At 31.5% G+C, this 21,172-nt stretch overlaps 1 protein-coding gene and 1 pseudogene across 2 annotated transcripts; both read left to right on the top strand.

Annotated features, from left to right (window-relative positions):
- Positions 1-1,941: 1,941 nt before the first annotated feature.
- On the top strand, positions 1,942-10,633 carry LOC121230835 (uncharacterized). Of its 2 annotated transcripts, XM_041116308.1 has the most exons (12): positions 1,942-2,464; positions 2,898-3,225; positions 3,321-3,395; positions 3,507-3,569; positions 3,781-3,975; positions 4,229-4,705; positions 4,810-5,529; positions 6,141-6,443; positions 6,644-6,799; positions 6,943-8,849; positions 9,268-9,312; positions 10,253-10,633. In XM_041116308.1, the coding sequence occupies exons 1-10, from the start codon at positions 2,115-2,117 to the stop codon at positions 7,366-7,368; spliced, it is 3,093 nt and encodes a 1,030-aa protein (XP_040972242.1). In that variant the 5' UTR covers positions 1,942-2,114; the 3' UTR covers positions 7,369-8,849; positions 9,268-9,312; positions 10,253-10,633. The 2 variants fall into 2 exon arrangements, with proteins under 2 accessions (XP_040972242.1, XP_040972241.1); XM_041116307.1 differs by having other exon boundaries at positions 1,957-2,464; positions 6,943-9,312.
- Positions 10,634-15,412: 4,779 nt separating this feature from the next.
- On the top strand, positions 15,413-17,133 carry LOC121230834 (shikimate O-hydroxycinnamoyltransferase-like; annotated as a pseudogene).
- Positions 17,134-21,172: the final 4,039 nt, after the last annotated feature.

The raw sequence follows: 21,172 nt of genomic DNA, 5'->3' as shown, positions 1-21,172 counted from the left end.
TAATCCAATGACTATTTTGTAACTTTTTAAAGTTTAGTTAAATTTTCTAATAGTTTAGAGACTTACGTGCAATTTACCCTTATTTTATAGTTAAATAAAAACAATTTTTATATTGTACTTTTTAATTAAATTGACTTTGGTGAACCGTATTATAAAAGATGATTTATTTATTTTGAGTGCTTATTTTTTATACAAATTACATATCTTTAATAAAAAAATGAATTACAGTTAAACACACACCACAAACAGACAATTCTTACAGTTTTGAACATGACGGATCATTTCTTTTATTATTTAAAAAGATTGAATTTTCACTAAGTCGATTTTTAGAAAATATCGAATTAGATCATTTGTCCTTACTTCAACAAAGGAAGTATAGACCTCTTCGGTGGAAGAACTTTCGTTGTATTGGTCTCAACTCAACACTAAACAAGTCCGCACTAGTTGAATCCTTGTATTAGAAATTCTTCGAATCGATTTGCCATTTTCATACAGGATATAATTGACAGCTCGAAGTTGCATATTATCTTTTTCTCGAAATGGATCTTGGAGGAAGAGTGTTGTTAAATTCAGACTATCCGATATTTCATATGGGATTACAGGTCGAACTAAAATAAAATACTTTTTCTTAGTAGGTGTGATCCATTGGACATAGATTCAAATTTTCATTTTTTTATTCTTCAAGAGTTTATTTTACTTGTTCCTCGTGGTATCAAGATGTCATTGTGTCGAAATATCTTATCTCTTTTTCCAAAAAAAATAGATATTACCAGTTCAACCCTTTCTCTTCACTTGAATCAATTCGCCCATTTGACTTCTTGTATTTAAAGTGATTTGGGTTAACCCAATTTAGTAGATTTCACAAAACTTCGGATATTTTTGTTGGGCGAAAGAAATTTTTAGAGAAATAGATGTATTTATGATTTTATCTAAATAAAATAATATTCTCTTGAAATAGTAGTTGAGATTTTTCTACCTTAAAGTCTATGGATTTGTTTACGTTAAAATTGAGTGATCCGAATTCTTATTAAAATAAAATACAGTGATAAAATAAAATAAAAGTAAAATTTATATAGAACTACATTTCTTTTATTTTATTTTAGAATAATATTTTTCAACTTTATTAAACTTCATTTATTTAATATTGATTAGAATAAGGTGTTGCAATCTTACTACACTCATTGTATTAGAATCTGGTTTTACAAGTCTATAAATAGATATAGTTTACTCCCCTTTGCCCATGATACATTGTCATTATCTATATTTTATTTTTCATAATTTTAATATTTTTCATAGTTTGAATAAATGTAATTTTAATAATTTACTAATTTCGTAAAATTTCAAATAAACTAAAATCTAATACCCTTATTAAATTTTTTATTTTCACATGTAATTTATGATATTTTTTTTTATTTTTATGAATATTTTTTTAAATTCAAAGTCATTTTTATTTTTTTAATGTTTTATAATTTTTTGAATTTTGAGTGTACTTTTTTTTTAATTTCAGCTCTTTATTCAATGAATTACGTAAAGGTTTAAATAACTTTTTGCGCCTAAGTTTTTTTTATCCAAGTTAAGCCTTAAATTTGGTAATTGTTTTCACATTAGGGCTTAAACTTTTTTTTTAAGTTAATCCTTGAAAACCTTAAAGTTCAGACGAGTAATTGCCAATTTAAAGGCTCTAATATGGGAACAATTGCCAAGTTCAAGAACTAATTTAGAAAAAAAAGTTTAAACCCTAATGTGAAAACAGTTGCCTAGTTCAAACCCCAATATGGAAATAATTACCAAGTTTAGGGCTTAATTTGGACAAAAAAAGAGTTCAGGCCATAATGTGAAAAAAGTTACCAAGTTCAGGTCCCAAATAGTGATTTAACCTTTATTTAATTTTAATTATAAGAATTAATATAAAAATAAAAATGTTATTTAATTTTTTATTTCGGGTACCCGATTCGCAGTCGCCTCCTGTTTAGAGTTGTACTCTATACTCCTTTTAACCGCTTTCTCCCACGTCGGCGTCACTTCCCGCCAATTCTCCATTACATTCGCCCTTTGAATTCAATTTCTTCAAAGAAAAAAACTGTTGTGTTGATCACAGCCGAAAATTCCAATCGATGGATGCCATCATATCATCAGCTCTCGAAGAAATCTGTTCAAAAGGTCGTGATGGCGTTGCATTATCTTCTCTCTGTTCGAAGCTCGGTTTGAGCGTCGAAATTAGACGAGCCTTATGGGCTAACCTACTCGAAATTCCGGCGGTTCAGTTCCGAAAGCGTGATCGTGTTTACGATCACAATGATCCTTTGGTTCGACGCTTTGAGGATACGGAAAAGCTGGATTTAATTGTTGTTGCTAAGAACAAATTATGTGATAATTTTTTAGGTGTTTATGATTTTTCTTTTGGAGATGGAGAAAAAGAGGTTAATCAACAAAGATTCGTTCTTCAACGCATTGCCTCTGCAAGGTTAATTTGAATATTGTTCCTTTAATTCTTCTTCAATTTTGCTTTAACTTCAGGTTCTTTTTAAATTTTGGTGATTATTAGCTGTGATTCCGTTTGGATACTCTTTTTGATTTTTCTTCAAAAATAAAAGGCTGAAAATCTATATAAAAAGATCACTAAAAAGAGTTTAGTTATTAACGTTTAAAATAATTCAAAATTGGAAGTAGTTAACGTCTGTGAATGACAAAATCCTCGTTTGTAGCTGTTTGTGTTGAATATTCCATTGTGTTATATATTCCAACTATACCAAATCTGAAATAGGTGTGATATTAACAACAGACAGTAAAAACAACAAATGTAGATTGAAATCTTGTATATTAAAAGGATGATATGACATTGCTGATGAATGTCTTTTATTGTTATTATTATTAATATTTTAATTGTATGTTTGTAGAGCAAATGGAATAACTCAAAATCAGCTTAGCAAGGAATTTGGAATCGAAGAAAATAGATTTTTCTATGTGGTAAGGAAGCTTGAGAAAAGAGGCTTAATCGTAAGACAAGAAGCAGTTGAGAAAACAAGAGGAAGCAGCAAACAAAAGTTAGCCACAAGGTTAATTCATTTATACCGTTATGCAAAGCATTTGGGATCTCAAGAGAAATTCGAGGTTACCAAAGATGAAGGAAGTATCGGCAAAGAGGATTCGGAGGATGTGCTTATAAATGATTATTTACCATCAATTAAAACTATCTGTGATAAACTTGAAGAAACTCATGGCAAGGTCTTTTATGCTTAAAAGATTGACAGATAGCTTTATTTTCTTTTTGATAAATTATACTGATGTTGTTTGAATTCTCCTTTTTTTTTTCTTGTTAGGTTCTTGTCATTTCAGGTATTAAACGTGACCTTGGCTATTTTGGGTCACAGAACGCGAGACATGAATGGAAGAAAGTACATTTGTTGTTGTTTTTGTTGTTGATGTTGTGTGTGTTTTAAAATTATCTTGATGATTTGTTCTTAATAGTTTCCATCTATTTCTTCATCTGCAAATTTTTCTTATAGATATATTGCAGATTGATAAATGCTGGTTTAGTAGAGGAGACTACTGTAAAAGTGAATGGGAAGGTTAGTTTGATAACTTCTGCATTTTATGATTTAGAGTACTCTTGTTGTTTAGTTTATAGATTGTTTTATTTCGAGAGTATAATTTTTTCATTCATTATGCCTATGATATAATTGTGAGATGGTTTTGCTTACAATGTTTCGACAAACTTTTTCCTATTTCATGGAGATATCCGTTTCTGAAAATTATGCATGAACATGCTTGTTCTTACAGGATGAGCCTTGCCTACATTTGCTAAAAAAGTTTTGCCCTTTGGATTATGAGCGAAATACAACCAGATGTGTTGAAGGCAAAGAGTTCAAATTTGGAAGATGTCAAATGGCTAACCAGCTTGTGGAGCTTCCCATTGATCATCAGATTTACGATACAATTGATGCTACAGGATCCAAAGGGATGCTTATTACAGAGGTTTGCCAAAGAGTCTTATATTTATTATTCTCTATATTTCAAGAATCATAGAAAAGTTCAATTAGCAATCATACTCCCAATAAGTTATATCTACTATACTTTCTGAACTATTTGCCTAAACAGAAATTTCTCTTTGCCAGTCTGTTCTGTGACATTTATGCTCCTTTTTAGATTTTCACAATGTAGATTCCTACAAATGTACAAAGTTTTACTCTAAATCTAAGACCTTTTCATAAATTTTGTTGTGAAACAGGTAGGCAAGAGGTTTGGAATTAATAAGAAGACGAATCGCAGAAACTGTTTTTCAGTGAGCAGTAGATTTGGGATGCCGATGCAGATGGAACTTCATAATAAGAGCCATGAATACAGAATTCGGACATCCAGGAACAGTGAATCTTCTAATCTAATTCCAAACAAAAAGTCAAGTTTGGGTGGCAATCCTAGTATTTTAGATGGATCAGTCCAAATCTCCCATCTCTGGAATTTTGAAAGTGATACGCTTTGGAAGACAAACAACCATGAGAATAAAATAAAGCTCTCTTCTTCCTCTCCAAGAGATAGTGAGGCAAGCTATAGTGTCTCCAATACGTGCAAACCACAAGAGTTAATCCCTGAAACAAGATCAACGTTTTCAAGCACAGCAATTCATTCTATGAAGAAGCTTAAACTCTGTCAGTTTTCGACAGTTGATAGCACACAGAGAGAGCAGAGAATACTCAAACGATTACAGGTATTCATCTCCTCCACTTGAGGGAAATAAGTTTTTTTTCCCTCTAATTTGATTAATATAATTAACTGCTATTCTTGTGTGCATTTGTGTGTAAACCAATGCAGGCTGAAAAAATTGTCTTGAGATCAGAGCTATATAAGTTACTTGTGAATCTAGAGAAAGACAAAGGTACTACAATGGGCAGGAGAACTGTAGACAAAATGTTGTATAAGCTTGAAAACGAAGGGCACTGCAAATGTATACACCTAGATTTAAATGGGATTATGAATACTAACTTTAACCGTAAAGTTAAGGTGGTCCTGCATCCATCTATTCAGAGTTTATCTTCTGAAGTAATTGGTATAATTCGTAATAAACTCAAATCTTTTCACAAGCGAACTCATGACCCATTCAAGAACAAGAATAATAACTCAGTTCATATATTTGATTATGCACAAAGAGCTCGAACTCAATATAGTTCAAATTCCCTGACTCTTAGAATGGAAGCCATGCAGGCTAATGGATACATACGTGGAAAAATGGTTCGAGCAAGGCTGTTGCATGGTTTTCTCTGGGACTATGCATGTAGTTTATCTGCTGGGGATGATGTTTTATCATATGGGAGACAAGATCATGATCTACATAATCTTTGTGTCACATTTGATGTTGAAGGAGCTATCAAGGGAATTCCACTTGAGCTATTCTTTCAAGTTGTCGGATCTTCTGTTATAGTTGAGAAGGGAGTATATTTACGTGATCTTTCTAATGAAGAGTATAATGAGCTATATGATACTTCAGCTATCAGGAGACTTTCTTTGCTTGTATCTATTTTACAGCGGCTGAAGGTATAACTCCTTGCTTACGTTTAAAAATATATTTATTATGTTAATATTTTGTTTCTATATTTTTCATGTATCATATTATTGGATCTTGTTTGGTTTAGCTTTCTGAATATCTGAATTTGATACTAATGCCTTGGTGTAGATACCAACCAATCTCTTAAATAGATGGTTTGGGTCATCACATGCTTGATTGACTCACCAATGAAAGAATTTGAGATGATTATGTAAACATCAAAACCATACTGCTTAGTGCTTACCCTTGAATTGTGGAGAGAACAGAATCAAATCTAGTTAACAACAACATTAAGATGATTATGTATGTTGATGCTATTTACTTTTAGATTCATGAAATGAACATTTTTGACAATTCTAGTACTCAACGATGTGCTACTTCTAGATATATGGAAAAGTAAACATTGTATTGGTTGTTATAGAGCTATATATACTATGATGATTAATAGATTGTTACATGCTGTACACCACTTGTCTTAGATTTGAAAGCATAAATTATCATTCATTTACAAATTCTTTTTCAGTCAACTCCTTTATATTCTTTTATTATATATATATATATATTCCTAGTATCAAGCCTAAACTTTGATACTTATGCATAGTTGATTCGGCGGGTAAATAGCGGAAGTTCTGATGATGGAGTCACTTCTTTGCATGCCAGTCCTGTCTATTCCCTGGAGCTTAAGCCTTATATAGAGGAACCAACATTACTCATAGCATGTTCAAATTTTGGATCTCTTGATCTTTGCCCAGACAGACATGTTATGGATGAGATGATCAGACATGAGTTTGTTCTCTCAAACAGAGATGCCATTGATGAATACTGGCAATTTTTGGAATATACTTATGCTGGGGTTGATTTAAAAGATGCTTCACATGCATTCCCTGGATCCACTGTTCATGAGGTTTGCATACATTTTATTCTTGCACTTATATGACTGGTGTATCTCAGGAATTTTTAAAAGAGAAATGTTCATATAGACCCTCATCAATAAGGAAATAGAAATCTTCTATATGTTTTTCACTTTTAACCTTGACCTTATGATTTCCTTGCTTTAGTTAACATCCCAGATATGGAAGGTAATTGTTAATAATTGTTTTACAGATTTTTGGTTACAGTTCATGGGCCTCAGTTCGAAGAATGACTGTTGGTCAGAAGGCAGCAGTACTGAAACTTCTAGCCAAGGTCAAATTCAATGAAAAACTTCCTTACCAAAAATGTAAGGAGATTTCAAAGAACCTAAATCTCACCATGGAGCAGGTTAGTTGATGTCTTACTTTCCATTGCTCAATGGTTTTTATTAATTTGATAAAACTAAAACTAATCTTCATTTTTATTGAGAAAAAAAAAAAACACTTCCCTGTTTTATTGTTTAAAGAATTTCTCCCTTGAAAATGTTGCAGGTGCTTCGTGTGTATTATTCTAAGCTCCGGCGTCGTAAAAGAGCTAAAAAATTAAATGCACAGGGGGCAGAATGCCAACCCCTGATCATTACTTCCTTTTCTCGAAAAAGGAAAAGATCTGCAAAATGTAGAGCTTTGAAGCATAGAAAAGTTGACAATGAAACTGAACCATTTTCTCAGCAAAACCTTCCTAGATCAGCCGGCAGTGATGAAGATTTCATAGGAGAAGAAAATTCTACATTAGCCTCTCCTCGAAAGCATGAAAGTCAGTTGCAAGAACAGCAAGAAGAAGATCATTCAAAGGATTCTGAAAGGCCTGGAGCAAATATTGACAAGTATCATTCCCCTAATAATGATTCGGCATTTTCCAAGTTGAAGTCGGCACATCTAAGAAGTTTTAAGTGGACAAAAAACGCTGACAGCTAAGGAAAATGAATTAATTAATGCCAGTTCCATGTTTCCAATGAAGTTTCTGTAAAATATTCTAGGAACCTGATTGCATTTTGCCCTTCACTCAAATAATGGGAAAATTAGTCTCTGTACATTAGATCAAAGAGCAAGTTAGCCCTTTCTGAAAAAAATTTTATCAATTTCTACTGTTAAAAACTGGTGTGATTGACAGAATAACCAAACAGTTACACGTGGTGTGTCAAGTGTATTTCATGCTAACATACGTGGACCAGTTAATAAAGGTAAAAATGGATGGAAATTTTAATAGGACTGGTTTGCTCTTTGATCTAATGTATAGGGGTTAATTTGCCCATTTCTTGAGTAGAGGGGGCAAAATGCAATCCAATCCCTAATAAAGGAAAAGGTATAAGGAATTTTCTTTTGGGTGAAGTTTGCATTTAATTATTGCATGTGAATAATAGTAGTGTATCTACCTTAGCTGAAAAATGTTTTACTAATTTAAAAAATGGAAAAATAGTAGCCTTTTTTGCCTTTTGAAATTTTCTTTCCACTTTGTATATTTACTAATTGCTTCATTTTTGCATGAATATTTGTCTTTCTTTAAGGCAATTGGTGATCCAATATGTAAAACAAACTGTGGGGCTTGGAGCAAAACTATATGATGAAGACAGGGTCTCATTTGGTAAACTTCCCACACATCTAGGAGCTTGTAGAAGAAGAATGCGTTTCCTGAAGCAGAATAAAAGATTCAGGGAATCTTTAAACAGCCTTTGTAATATGCTTAGCAAACAACCTGAGGGTACAGCAATGGAAAAAATTAAATTTGCTTTGGAAGAAGTTCTTCAGAGCAGGCAGGAGCCTATAGAGGAGGCCCCAAAAACTGCACCAAGAACTGCAAATGTTTGTGGCTCTCAATTTCCGCCACACACAGGAAGTAGCGCTGCTAGATTTTCTAGGTGGCTTGATGAACATGAAAAAGATTTTATGAGAGGAGGGCTTGATCTCACAGCAGATTTACATTGTGGAGGAACTTTTCATTTGTTTGCCTTAGTTTCTTCGGGTGAACTGTTCATTTCTCCTTCTGTTCCAGTTGAAGGTGTTGGAGAAGCTGAATTTATCAAAGGTTTATCCACGCCTTTTGTTGATGACTCCTTTGATAATCGCCGTGAAAAAGGTTTCCAGGTATCAAGTTATCTGTGCATCGAGCACCAATGCCGAGAGCTGTTTCTCTTGGATCATCATTCAAGAACGGGGAACATTTTGGTAATATAAATCATCTAGGCAATAATTCTGGAATTCTTGAAGTTGAAAGCGATTCATCACATTCTGAAACTATTAAGGAAAACCTCAATTTCGAACACACTGTTCCTACACTCAAGGATTCTTGCAAGTCACTTTCGGAACTGATGGTCGATCATGCTGCACATCTGAAAATGCTTAAGAAGATCATTAGTAAAGTTCTTCGTATTGTCATGCAAAATTCAGGAATACGGGAGGTACACAATCTTTTATCTTAATTATGTATGGTTGCATTGGGAAAATCAGGTATATAGCCAGTTAAGCGATTGTTTTACATGTTAACATACCTTTCGCTTTCTGTTTTAATGAGGGTGAAATGGAAAATTGAAGTGACTTATAAATGATATCTTATTTTTGGTTGGTATCTAATGGCAAGTTAGATAGGTTTGGACCTTTGTTACCTAAACTCGGAGGTGAGTGTCAAACAAGTGTACTTATCTGTTATATGTAGGTAAATATTTTTCCTTTTCATAATATCTTTGAAAAATCATACTCTCGTACTCATGTCCAAATATGAATGGTCTGGGTAACATGGATTCGAACACGTCATGTCCATCTAGAGAGTTTGGTAGTGAACAAAATTTCTCATTATTTCTATTCTCATTGTTCATGCAGGATGATATTATTCATAAAATGGACTTGCCAATGTCAAACTCCCAGGTAAGGTGCTATTCAGTTTATAATCAAGAGATCCATTAACCTCTTCTTATTTTGTTTTGTTTAACTAAGACCATAAATATATAATAAGTTTATTACAAGTCTGTAGCTCATAATTCTTGTTTCTGTAGATGCGAACGTATAATGTTAAGTTATGAGTATTTAGACATTAGTGTTGGACAAGTATTTTCAAGGTTTCTATGTATTTAGAGAGTCGGTCCTAGATCATATTCCATATTTGCTAGCAAATAGAAAATCATAGATATTTATTCTCTCCTTATTTTGCATTATTGGGGCTTTAATTTTTCCCATTACTAAATTTTCAAGCTAAAAACTTATGTGATTTAGATTCGAGTTTGAGTGTTAGATACAAGAATGTATCTGAGATGGATACACTTATTTTTTTCTAAGTTTTTCCATGTATTTAAAGGTTCTTTTGAAGCTCATATCGACACTCATATGTAGATATCTATTTGATATTGTTATGGTGTACCCCCTTTAGACCCGCTATCCGGCTGCCCGGTTGGGTCGGTTGGGTCCCGACCCGTGACTTGCGTAGTTCGCATCCTGGTTCACACATGGGGTGTTTGCATCTCCTCACTAGTTCGTGCGATGTGGGTTCACGCTACCATGCAAGCGAACCCACGTCCAGAAAAAACATGTTAATTGTAAAATAGGGTATGTGTTGGTATGCATAGGGATTTACCTACGACATCATATCCATGAACAATAACCGTATCATATAAATAGAGAAATAAACCCCATTTGAAGTACACCGACACAACAACACTCAACAGATATAGATGTCGAACATTAGAATGCCAAAAAAAAAAAGTTAAGAGCAATATAGTTAAAAATCATAATTATGCTTGCTTTTTCTTGTAATAACGTCCTACTCTTAAGTTTATAACTAATGCATTTACCTTTTATGTTTCTTAAACAGAAACAGCAATGAAAGAAACTGTTAAAGTTGATGGTTCAGAATAAATGCCTTATTGTGAAGAAAAAACTTCAAACTAAATCTACGGAGTTCCAGCATTTTTAGGAACACTAATTGGAGGCAACTTAACAAAATCCGAACTAACATACGGTGAGCATTTCTTCGCCAACCCTAAGAGTATATTTTTATTGTAAGAAAGCTCTTTAGTATATTGCAGTGCTGAATAACATTATTTGGTAACCAGTCTAGTTTATGTCGTCGTCTCCTGAACTTGTTCATTGATATGATATGTATATGAGATGGTAGGTTAAGCTTTTTAATATTCGAATATGTGTTTGGATATAAATATTTTAGGGAATTAAAGTCTATTATTCGGATTAGATTGTACCTTACATGAATTACCTAATTACGAGTGAGCGTTTGATCGAATCAAGTGAAAAAAATTCAAGTTAATCGAGTTAACGAGTCTTATTTTATTATTTAACTCGATTTGAAAATTTTAGTATGATAAACTTCATCATTAATTAACTTATTTTGGTCCCAAATTATTATTTTAGATTTTTTTTAAATTTCCTTATAATTTTTTAAAAAGTATAAATTTCGGAATTTTTATAACTATTGTTAATTTTAAAAATTATTTTATTTTTGTAATTTTTGTTGAGAGAGAGACCAATGGGGTATTTACATCAATATGTTCTTTGAATTATTCGAGTTGTAATGTTTATCTCGATTAGAACTTGAAACTCAAATTACTTATTTGCATTGACTCAAATAACTCAATTTGATTAACTTGAAATTAAAATTTTTTTTATCGAATCGAGTTTTGCTCGCACTCATATTTAATATAATTTTTTTGTACGATATGTAAAATATAAATTAGAGATAAACATTTTAAAAGAAAATAAAGTTTTGGTCGCATAATTCACAAAATGAAAAATCATTTATCACCATGAATGAAGAAGTTGTTTCAATTTGTCAGCTGAATTAAGCATTTAGTGTTGTGGACTTGTGGTATTGTCAAGATTTAACCTTTAGAAAGTGGGAAGTTCTAGGATTAGTTTTTCTAAGTTTCAATTACACAAATTATTATTTAATTATATAAATTACTTCAATATTAGTAATATTTTATTTACTTACACCAAACATGATCTAATTATACAAATTATTGCAAATCTTTTAGTGTTTTGTGTAATTATTTATCCACTGTAAATCACTCGAAACATTATCAAATCAAATAAATTATTATAAAATTCATAACATTTGTATAATTACACAAATTATTATAAATCCATTGAAAATATTTAAATGCTGTTGCCTATGTAGAAAAGTAGATTTCGGATGGATCGCCTCCCTCGTACGGGGCCAGCAAATGTCATTTAACTCCCATTAATGATGGGAGTTTGTCACTGGTGTTTAAACTTCTATCTCATCGATTTAATTTATTTATTTGGTCGATAATTGAATTTACTTTGGTCGAAAGTAGATTAATAATTTTTTAAATTTTGATTATCGGTTTCAAATTAAATAATTAATCGAATTGACTGAACTTAATAATTATGCGGTGTTTTAAGATTTAAAATTTTGATTAATTTTCAAGACAGATGAAGATAAATGTATTTTTTATATGCTTTATACTTGTTTTAACCAAAAGAAAAAAAAATATAAATTTCAATTAATTAAGACAATTCAGTTAACGATTAAAGGATTTTACAATTTGGTTAATAACCGAACCGAAACCTACCTTTTGAAAAGCTGGGAAAGTTAGAGCAAAATAATAAATCCAAAAAATGGGTTTAGACAAAATTTAAAACCCGTTTTTTAAATTTTGTTGGTGGTTTGATGAACATGAAAAAGATTTTATGATAAGGGGACATGATCGCTATCTTTTTTTTATGACTCATTTGATAATCGCTATGAAAAAAGTTTTTATGGTATCAAGTTATTTGTGCATCAAACCTCAATCTTAAGAAATGTTTCTATGAGATCATCATTCAAAAATGGGGAGAAATTTTAGAACTCTTGAAGTTAACCATTCATCACATTTTGAAACTAATAAGAAAAACTTAAATTTCAAGTATATTGTTCCTTTACTTGAGGATTCTTGCAAGTCAGTTCAAGGATTATGGTACATATTTGCATAAGAAAATCGCTAACAAGATTTTTGGTATTTAGAGGTGATCATAAGTTAGATTAAGTTGAGCCCATATATGATATATCTAGACTAATTTTTCAAATTCGGACACGATTCGATTTAAAAAATGGATTTACTTTTTTGTCTAAGCTTAGCCCACTTATAATTAATTTTTTAGATTAATTTTTATTTAATTTCTAAAAAAAAAATATAATTCATTAAATACACTATAAAAACCAAAATAAAATTTTTCTAACATATTAAAAATATTTATATTAAAAAAAAAGTTATCTACTTTGATTTCCTTCACTGGGTATACACTCTGTGAATCTGCTTGCTTATCTTTACTATTCATAGTCAAAGCTCTAATGGTTGAAACCCCATCTTCTTTGATGTGCATCATCTTCATAACTGTGCCACAACCGCCTTCCACCTCAATATGTTGACACGCCATCTTCTTTAACTTTATTTTTCTTTGACTTTTTCACTTTGCATCCACATCTCATTCAGTACTGTCCTTCGTTTCATCTTTCATTCACCAGAATCATGGGCAATTTCTGCTCAGTCCAAATTGGTTTAGAGAATTTCATCATTCGTGGCTTGGATTCTATTGCTGGCCATGCTAATTACGTGTGCAAGCTTAGTGATGAACATTTTAAAAGAAAATAAAGTTTTGGTTGCATAATTCACAACCGCAAAATGGAAAATCATTTATCACCATGAATGAAGAAGTTGATCCGTTTCAATTTGTCAGCTGGATTGTGGTATTATCAAGATTTAACCTTTAGAAAGTGAGGAGTTATAGTCTAGGATTAGTTTTTCTAAGTTTCAATTACACAAATTATTATTTAATTATATAAATTGAATTCATCTTGAGTTAATTTGTGTAGAATGAATTTAAATTTTAAAATAAACAATGTGTTCTTGGCCATATATATATATATAAAAGTAGTATCTAGTTCAAGATTCCATTTGCTAGCCTCGTCACGAGCTTGTACACATGCTTCTAAAACTACTCGATTAGCTACGACACTAGGTGCATTTTCTCAAAAGTATTCTAAAGTTTCTCCACCGAATTGTAGTACGGAATCATTTCCAAAGATCTCAGTTAAAGCAGGTATATGCCAAACGTAAATACTATCTAAACTACGGGTAAAACACCTTACATAGAACACCTGCCATGAATAAGTCTTCTCATAGATGGTCCAACAACTTTATTTATATTAAAATAACCTTAGCTTTTCAAGTTTATCACATACAACTTCCATTGATGGTACATAATCATTTACAAGCATATCCTCTTTGGTCTTTGTGAATGGCCCCTTCATATTTGGTGGCCTCAAGTTCTCTCTTCTTTAAATTTCAATGAGTTGGCAATGGTCCCTAACCTCAAATTTCTCTTTTTGAGATCTCAATGAGATCCCAATTTTTTTCTTCAATAATTCCAAATACTTTGCTATGTTGGCTTTAAGTTGCATTGCTATACAAGTTAGATCTAATTATGGCCTGGTTTGAAGGTCCACTCGAAAAATATGAGGGTTTAAACAAAAATATAGTCTCGAAAAATGAGCTTTTTTTTAGCCCAGACTCAACCCAAATTTGCAAAAAAAAAACCTCCTGGTGTTTCCATTATTTTGGTGTTGTTTTGTCATTATTTTATTGTCATTTCGCTGGTATATTGCTACTATGTTATTGTTAATATTTGGATATTGTACAACTCTTATTTTATTGTTAATTTTGCCATTATTTTAGATGCATTGGCTTGCTAAGTTGCACCTATCTTAGTATTATTTAAGCATAAATATTAAATACTTTTTTTAAAATTTATTTTTAATTTGTTGAGAAACATTTATTTTAATATTTTTAGTATATTTGATGTATTATATTTTTAAATTTTTTTATATAAAAATAATAATATAAAAAAATTTAATACAGACTAGTTGAGTTGAGCTTGAATTTTAATATTTTTATCTGAGCCAAGTTTAGGTTAAATTTTAGGCCCATTCTTCGAACCAAACATAAAAAATAGACCTAAAATTATGTTCAGACCTGGCGCAGTCCATGATCACCTCTAACACAGACGCACAATATAATAATAATAATAATAATAATAATAATGTTCTAAAATTTATAATTTTTTTTTCAATTATTAAAAAAAGTTAACATAAAAATTATATGTTTATTATGATTACGGAAATAAATTTATAATGTAAAATCATGCAACATTATCCTACTAAAATCATATTTTCTTCCTTCTTCATGTAAATTGCATTTCTTCATTTTGTTATTTAACTTATTATAAACCTGTTCATGGGTCAGACTATTTCCCTAAGCTTAAAGATTCGTCCGAAATTTTGGAGGATTTAGTTAAAACATAATATATGTAAACATCAAACAATATAATTGAATCAAATAAACATCAAATAAGAACAAGAAAACAATCCAACAAAAACACTCATAAAAACAAAGAATGAAAGGAAACAAAAGAACAAGGGTCAAGTTATTAGCCTATGTCCAAAAGTGTCCAAAGACTCGCTTGAAATTTTAGATAGTTTAAGCAAAAATATTATGCCCATTTAAAATATGGGCCAGGTTCGGGCTTGAACATTCAATGCCCGAGCTTGACCCCACTTATTTTAAATTTTATAATATATTATAATATGTTATGTTATTTTTATATATTATGTAATTTATAACATAAAAAATTTAAATTTATAGTAATATATATTACTATAATGTAAACTTTAAAAAATGTTAATAGTTTACATATAAAATTTTAATAAATGAGTAGATTGAGTCTTAGCTTTGTTCACATTGGCATTGTTGTCAGTGCAGGAGGACGTGGGTTCGAGCGTACTGAATCTTGTTAATCCTCTTATTTAAGGGTTAGGACGAGTTATGAGTAATTCTAAACATTATATTCACAATTAAATTATATATACATTGGAATTTAAAACCATTAATCTAGAATACAGAAATGTCGGCAGTAGTATAGATGGCTAGAAATTGCAATTTGTGGGTCTATAAATTGATCAAGTCTCCCTTCGCCCCCTTTACGACGCTGTTCTTACGAAACTGGTTTACACTATTTAAGATAATCAATATTCTAATCTTTCTCTTTCATCTATCAAGGATTCAGTAGAAGTTTATGCATGTTTTCTCATCCCATTCATTTCAAGATGTGAGTGAGAACAACTCATTTTTCACATGTTTATAGAGATGGAGATCAGTACAAAGGAGTCTACCATTGTTCGTCCAGCTGAAGAACACACTCCCAAAGGAAGTACATGGAACTCCAATTTAGATCTATTGATTTCAAGATACCACGTCCCTACTGTGAACTTTTATAAGCCAAATGGCTGTTCTGATTTCTTTGATACTGGAAGGGTTAAAGAGGGTTTGAGCAGGGTTCTTGTCCCATTTTACCCTATTGCAGGAAGGTTGGGGGGTATAGTGAAAATGGAAGACTTGAGATAATATGCAACGATGAAGGAGTTTCTATTCGTTGAAGCTGAAACTAGTTCAGTGTTGGAAGATTTGATTGATAATGGTGCTTTTACTGACAACTCTCACCTAGTTCCTAAAGTCGACTATTCTGGAGGAATATCCTCTTATCCACTTCTTGTGGTGCAGGTAATCCCCAAGAAACCCTTAATATAACATTTCGCATCTGAATTTAGCAGTTGATATTTATTATGTATAATTTAGCAGGTAACTAAGTTCAAATGCGGTGGTGTTTGTCTGGGAGTTGCGTTTCAACATACTTTAGGAGATGGCACATCGGATATTCATTTCATAAATAGTTGCGCTGACACCGCCCGAGGCGTCCCGCCTGCCATTGAAGCTCTTCTTCGTGCTCGAGTCCCACCAACGCCTAAATTCCACCATCTTGAATATGAGCCTTCTCCTCCATTGAAGGCTGCAGAATCTGATCTTAAGCCATCCACTGTCTCCACATTTAAGCTTACAGTTGATCAATTGAATGCCCTGAAAGCCAAAGCTGCTGCAAACAGTAGTGGTACAAAGTATAGTAGTTACAACATCTTGGCTGCACATATATGGCGCTGCGTAAGTAAAGCAATGGGTCAATCAGACGACCAACCTACAAAGATGTACTTTCCAGTTGACGCTCGATCTAAATTGAATCCTCCTCTCCCAGCAGGATACTTCGGTAATGTTATCTTTATACATGCACTCATTGCTCAAGCTGGTGATCTCAACACTGAATCCTTTCTTGATACTATTAAGAGGATCCATGAAGGGTTAAAGAAGATAAACGATGAATATTTGAGGTCAGCTCTTGATTACATTGAAACTATGTCTGACTTAAGCACTTTGGTTAGAGGATCGCACACTTTCCGATGCCCAAACCTCATTGTAAACACTTGGATGCTGTTGCCTATCTATGAAGCAGATTTCGGATGGGGTCGCCCCATTCATACGGGGCCAGGAAATGTCGTTCATGAAGGCATAGTTTATATACTGCCAACTCCCATTAATGATGGGAGCTTGTTACTAGTAGCTCGCTTGCAGATTTCCCACATGTCATGTTTTGAGAAGCTCCTTTATGAGTTTTAGTAAGTATGAGCTGTGATAGTTTTGAGAAACTCTTTTATGAGTTTTGATATTTATGTCACTGCTTATGCACAGAGCACGGTTGTAATAAATGAAAAATGATCCCATGGTGATGGAGAACCCAATCCATGTAGTCATAAAATAAATTCTTTATGTAAAATTTAGTATTTAATATTTATATCTTTTATATTTAAGTATTAATTTTTAAAAAAGAGTCAATGTATTTTTCTTTAAAATGAAAATGTTGGTTAAAATATTAAAACTTTAACGATCTTGGCGTCAGGTACGAAGCCAGAATTGTTTTTTTGGGTGAAATTAAATTGTATATTCTTACAATAGTAAAAATACAATTTCACCATTTTAATAGCATATATCTTTATAAAATTTAAAGAATTAAATTAAATTTGATCATTTTTGTGATGGTCATAAATCATAATGCAAATTTACCATTTTAATAGCCAATATTTTAATAAATTTTTAAAGATTAAGGGTGTGTTTAGCATTACTTTTAAAAAACACTTTTGGGATAAAAAATATTTTTGAAATAAAAGTATTGCTAGACAATATATTTTTGAGCTTTTCAAAAGTGCTTTTAGGATAAAAATTGCTTTTGAAAAGCACTTTTTTGGCAGAAACAGAAGCAGAAAATTTTAGCGTTTGCTTAAAAGTGTTTTTTTTGACCAAAAGTGCTTTTCAGAAGTAATGTTAAACTGATCCTAAATAATAATAAAAATTTATCTTTTTGGGGGGGCCAAAGTATAATTTTACTATTACTAATTTCAAATTTTATAAATTATAATGGGGTATAAATGAAAAATTTTCCATTTTAGGAGGGTTGGGGCCCTTGCCAGCCTACGACTTCGCCACTGGTTGGTGTGGCAATCCGTGTAATAGTTCATGTTTACTTCATCTTAACATAACACTATTTACCTTATAAGCTACATCAACAAATAATTTAAAAATCATAAAAATATTCACAAAAAATCTATTTCAATGAAACTATCGGGAGTAGTTAAAAGAAAAAAAAGGGATAATGGCATAAATGACTCCTATACTTTAGGGTTTGTTCTAATGTGATATCTCTACTTATAAAATGTCCAATTCAATACTTAAAATTTAATTCCATTTATAAAAGTGATATTTATCCCTAACATTGTTAATTTTTTTGCTAACATCACATGCTGACCAATTAAATTGTGCCATGTGGAACATTATTAACTTTTGACTAAGAGTTTGGTAGACCTGATTGTGAGTCGGGTTACTCACCCAAGCCTAAAGGCCTGTTCGAAAAGTGAGAGAGTTTGAGCAAAACAATAGATTCGAAAAATGTGTTTGGGCAAAAATTAAAGCCCGTTTACTAAATTTTGTTGGTGGTTTGATGAATATGAAAAATATTTTATGAGAGGGGAACATGATCTCATAGTGGATGAACTTTTCATTTGTTTGCCTTAGTTTCCTCAGGTGAGCTGTTGATTTCTCCTTCTTGTTCTAGTTGAAGGTGTGGAGGAGCTGAATTTATCCAAAGGCATATCCACTCATTTTGTTGATGACTCCTTTGATAATCATTGTGAAAAAAGTTCTCAGTATAGCAAGTTATCTGTGCATCAAGCATCAATCTCAAGAAATGTTTCTCTGGGATCATCATTCAAACTCTTGAAGTTGACGATTCATCACATTCTGAAACTATAAATGAAAACCTAAATTTCAAGTACATTGCTCCTTTAGTTGAGGATTCTTGCAAGACACCTTCGTAATTGATGGTCGATCATGGTGCACATTTGAAAATGCATAAGAAAATCACTAATAAGGTTCTTTGTATTTAGAAATTAGAAGTGCTCAAGGACTGGGTCAAGTTGGGCTCATATAATGTATCTAGACTAATGTTTCAAGTTCGAGCCCGATTCAATCCGAAAAATGAGTATACTTTTTTATCTAAGCCAAGTCCACTCATATTTAATTTTTTTACATTAATTTTTATTTGATTTAAAAAAACATATAATACATTAAATACACTAGAATAAATTCTTTTAACATATTAAAAATGCATTAAAAATATTTATATTTTTACACTCTGTGAATCTGCTTGCTTTATCTTTACAATCATAGTCAAAGCTCTAATGGTTGAAACCCCATCTTCTTTAACTTGATTTCATGTGCATCCTCCTCATAACTGTGCCACAATCGCCTTCCACCTCAATCTGTCTTCTTCTTTAATTTTATTTTTCTTTGACTTTTCCACTTTACCTGACTTTATTGAACCACCTTTGAGGCTTGCTAACCAAGTAAACAAATCAAGCAAATTTGAGGCATGCATGGGGCCACTTTTTTAAGCTCAATCATCCAATTTAAAGGATAGGTGATGGATTTTTTTTAAAGAAATTACCACCGTTGATGGACTTGTGTTTGTAAGAAACTCTATCCACTAGAATATGGTCATAATTAAATATCAAATTTATCACTCATATATGGCAATTATAGATGATGAGACTAAAACCTAGAAATTCAAATACTAAAGATCTTAATCTTTGACGATTGAGTCATACTGTGATTAGTATGGGTATTATTGTCATGCAAGAGGACGTGGGTTCGAGTGTACTGAAACGTATTATCCTCCTATAGGTTGGGAAGGGGTTAGGGGTAATTCTAGGCAATGTGTCAAAAAGAGCAAATTTAGTCAGAATCTATAATAAGATTGTTTAAAAAAAAAACCTTAATCTCTATAAAAAATGTCAAGACCTCATTAGCTCAAAATCACAATTAAACCGATACAAAAACATTGAAACTAAACTATGAAGATTTGTTCCAAAAAGCACATGGAAATTATTAATCTCAAAAACAAAAAGCCTAAAAACATACAAAGGAAATAGATCAAACCCATATCCCAAACAATATAATCGAATCAAATAAACATCAAACAAGAACAAAAGAAAAAAATCAAACAAAAACACCCATAAAAACAAAGAATGAAAGGAAACAAAAAGGCTATTCAAGGGTCGAGTTATCAGCCCATGTCCAAAAGTGCTCAAAGACTCGCTCGAAATTTAAGATAGTTTAGGCAAAAATATAAGGTTCGAAAAACGGATTTGGGCAAAAATATTATGCCCATTTAAAATATGGATCGAGTTCGGGCTTGAACATTCACTGCCTGAGCTTGACCCGACCTATTTTAAACTTTGTAATATATTATAGTATGTTATGTTATTTTTATATATTATGTAATTTATAACATAAAAAAATTAAATCTAGAATGTAAACATTAAAAAATGTTAAGTAGTTTATATATAAAATTTTTAATAAATGAGCCGATTGAGTCTTGGCTCGGTTCGCATTAATATTGTTGTCATTATAGGAGGACGTGAGTTCGTTAATTCTCCTATTCAAAAGTTGGAACGAGTTACGAGTAGTTCTAAACATTGTATGAACTTAGAAAACTTTTAGATTCTCAATTAGATATTCATTGGAATTTAAAACCATAAATCTAGAATAGTCAAATGTATAATTATTAAATCGTGACAATTCGCAACTAAAAACCTAGGCAAGGTTTTAATACTGCCAACTCCCATTAATGATGGAAGCTTGTTAGTTGTAGCTCGCTTGGAGATTTCTCACATGTCATGGTTTGGGAAACTCCTTTATGAGTTTTAGTAAGTATGAGATGTGATGTTTTGATGAACTCCTTTATGAGTTATAATAATTATGTCACTGCTTATGCATAGAGCACGGTTGTAATAAATGAAAAATGATCCCATGGTGATGGAGAACCCCATCCATTTAGTTATAAAATAAAGCAATAATCTCAAATTTAGTTTTTAATGTATATATCTTTTATTAATTTAATCTTTTTTTATTTATATTTAAGTATTAATTTTTTAAAAAGAGTCAATGTGTTTTTCTTTAAAATGAAAATGTTGGTTAAAATATTAAAACTTTAACGATGTTGGCATCACGTGCGAAGCTAGAATCGTTTTTTTGGGTGGAATTAAATTGCATATTTTTACAGTAGTAAAAATACAACTTCACCATTTTAATAGCCTATATCTTTATAAAATTTAAAGAATTAAATTAAATTTTATCATTTTTGTGGGTGTCATAATGCAATTTTATCATTTTAATAGTTAATATCTTAATAAATTTTAAAAGATTAAGGGTGTGTTTAGCATTGCTTTTAAGCCCTTTTGGGATAAAAAACACTTTTGGGATAAAAGTTTTGCTAAACA

This window comes from Gossypium hirsutum, chromosome A06 (assembly GCF_007990345.1).
Source record: "Gossypium hirsutum isolate 1008001.06 chromosome A06, Gossypium_hirsutum_v2.1, whole genome shotgun sequence".
Lineage (NCBI taxonomy): Eukaryota > Viridiplantae > Streptophyta > Magnoliopsida > Malvales > Malvaceae > Gossypium > Gossypium hirsutum.
Note: the sequence above shows the minus strand (reverse complement) of the source record. Positions and strands in the feature narration are given on the sequence as shown.

Excerpts from the sequence above, each read along its gene's own strand:
- LOC121230835 (XM_041116308.1), top strand. The coding sequence starts at position 2,115 with ATGGATGCCATCATATCATCAGCTCTCGAAGAAATCTGTTCAAAAGGT. Across the intron at positions 3,396-3,506 it reads CGAGACATGAATGGAAGAAA|ATATATTGCAGATTGATAAA; the intron begins GTACATTTGTTG and ends TTTTTCTTATAG. Across the intron at positions 3,976-4,228 it reads AAGGGATGCTTATTACAGAG|GTAGGCAAGAGGTTTGGAAT; the intron begins GTTTGCCAAAGA and ends GTTGTGAAACAG.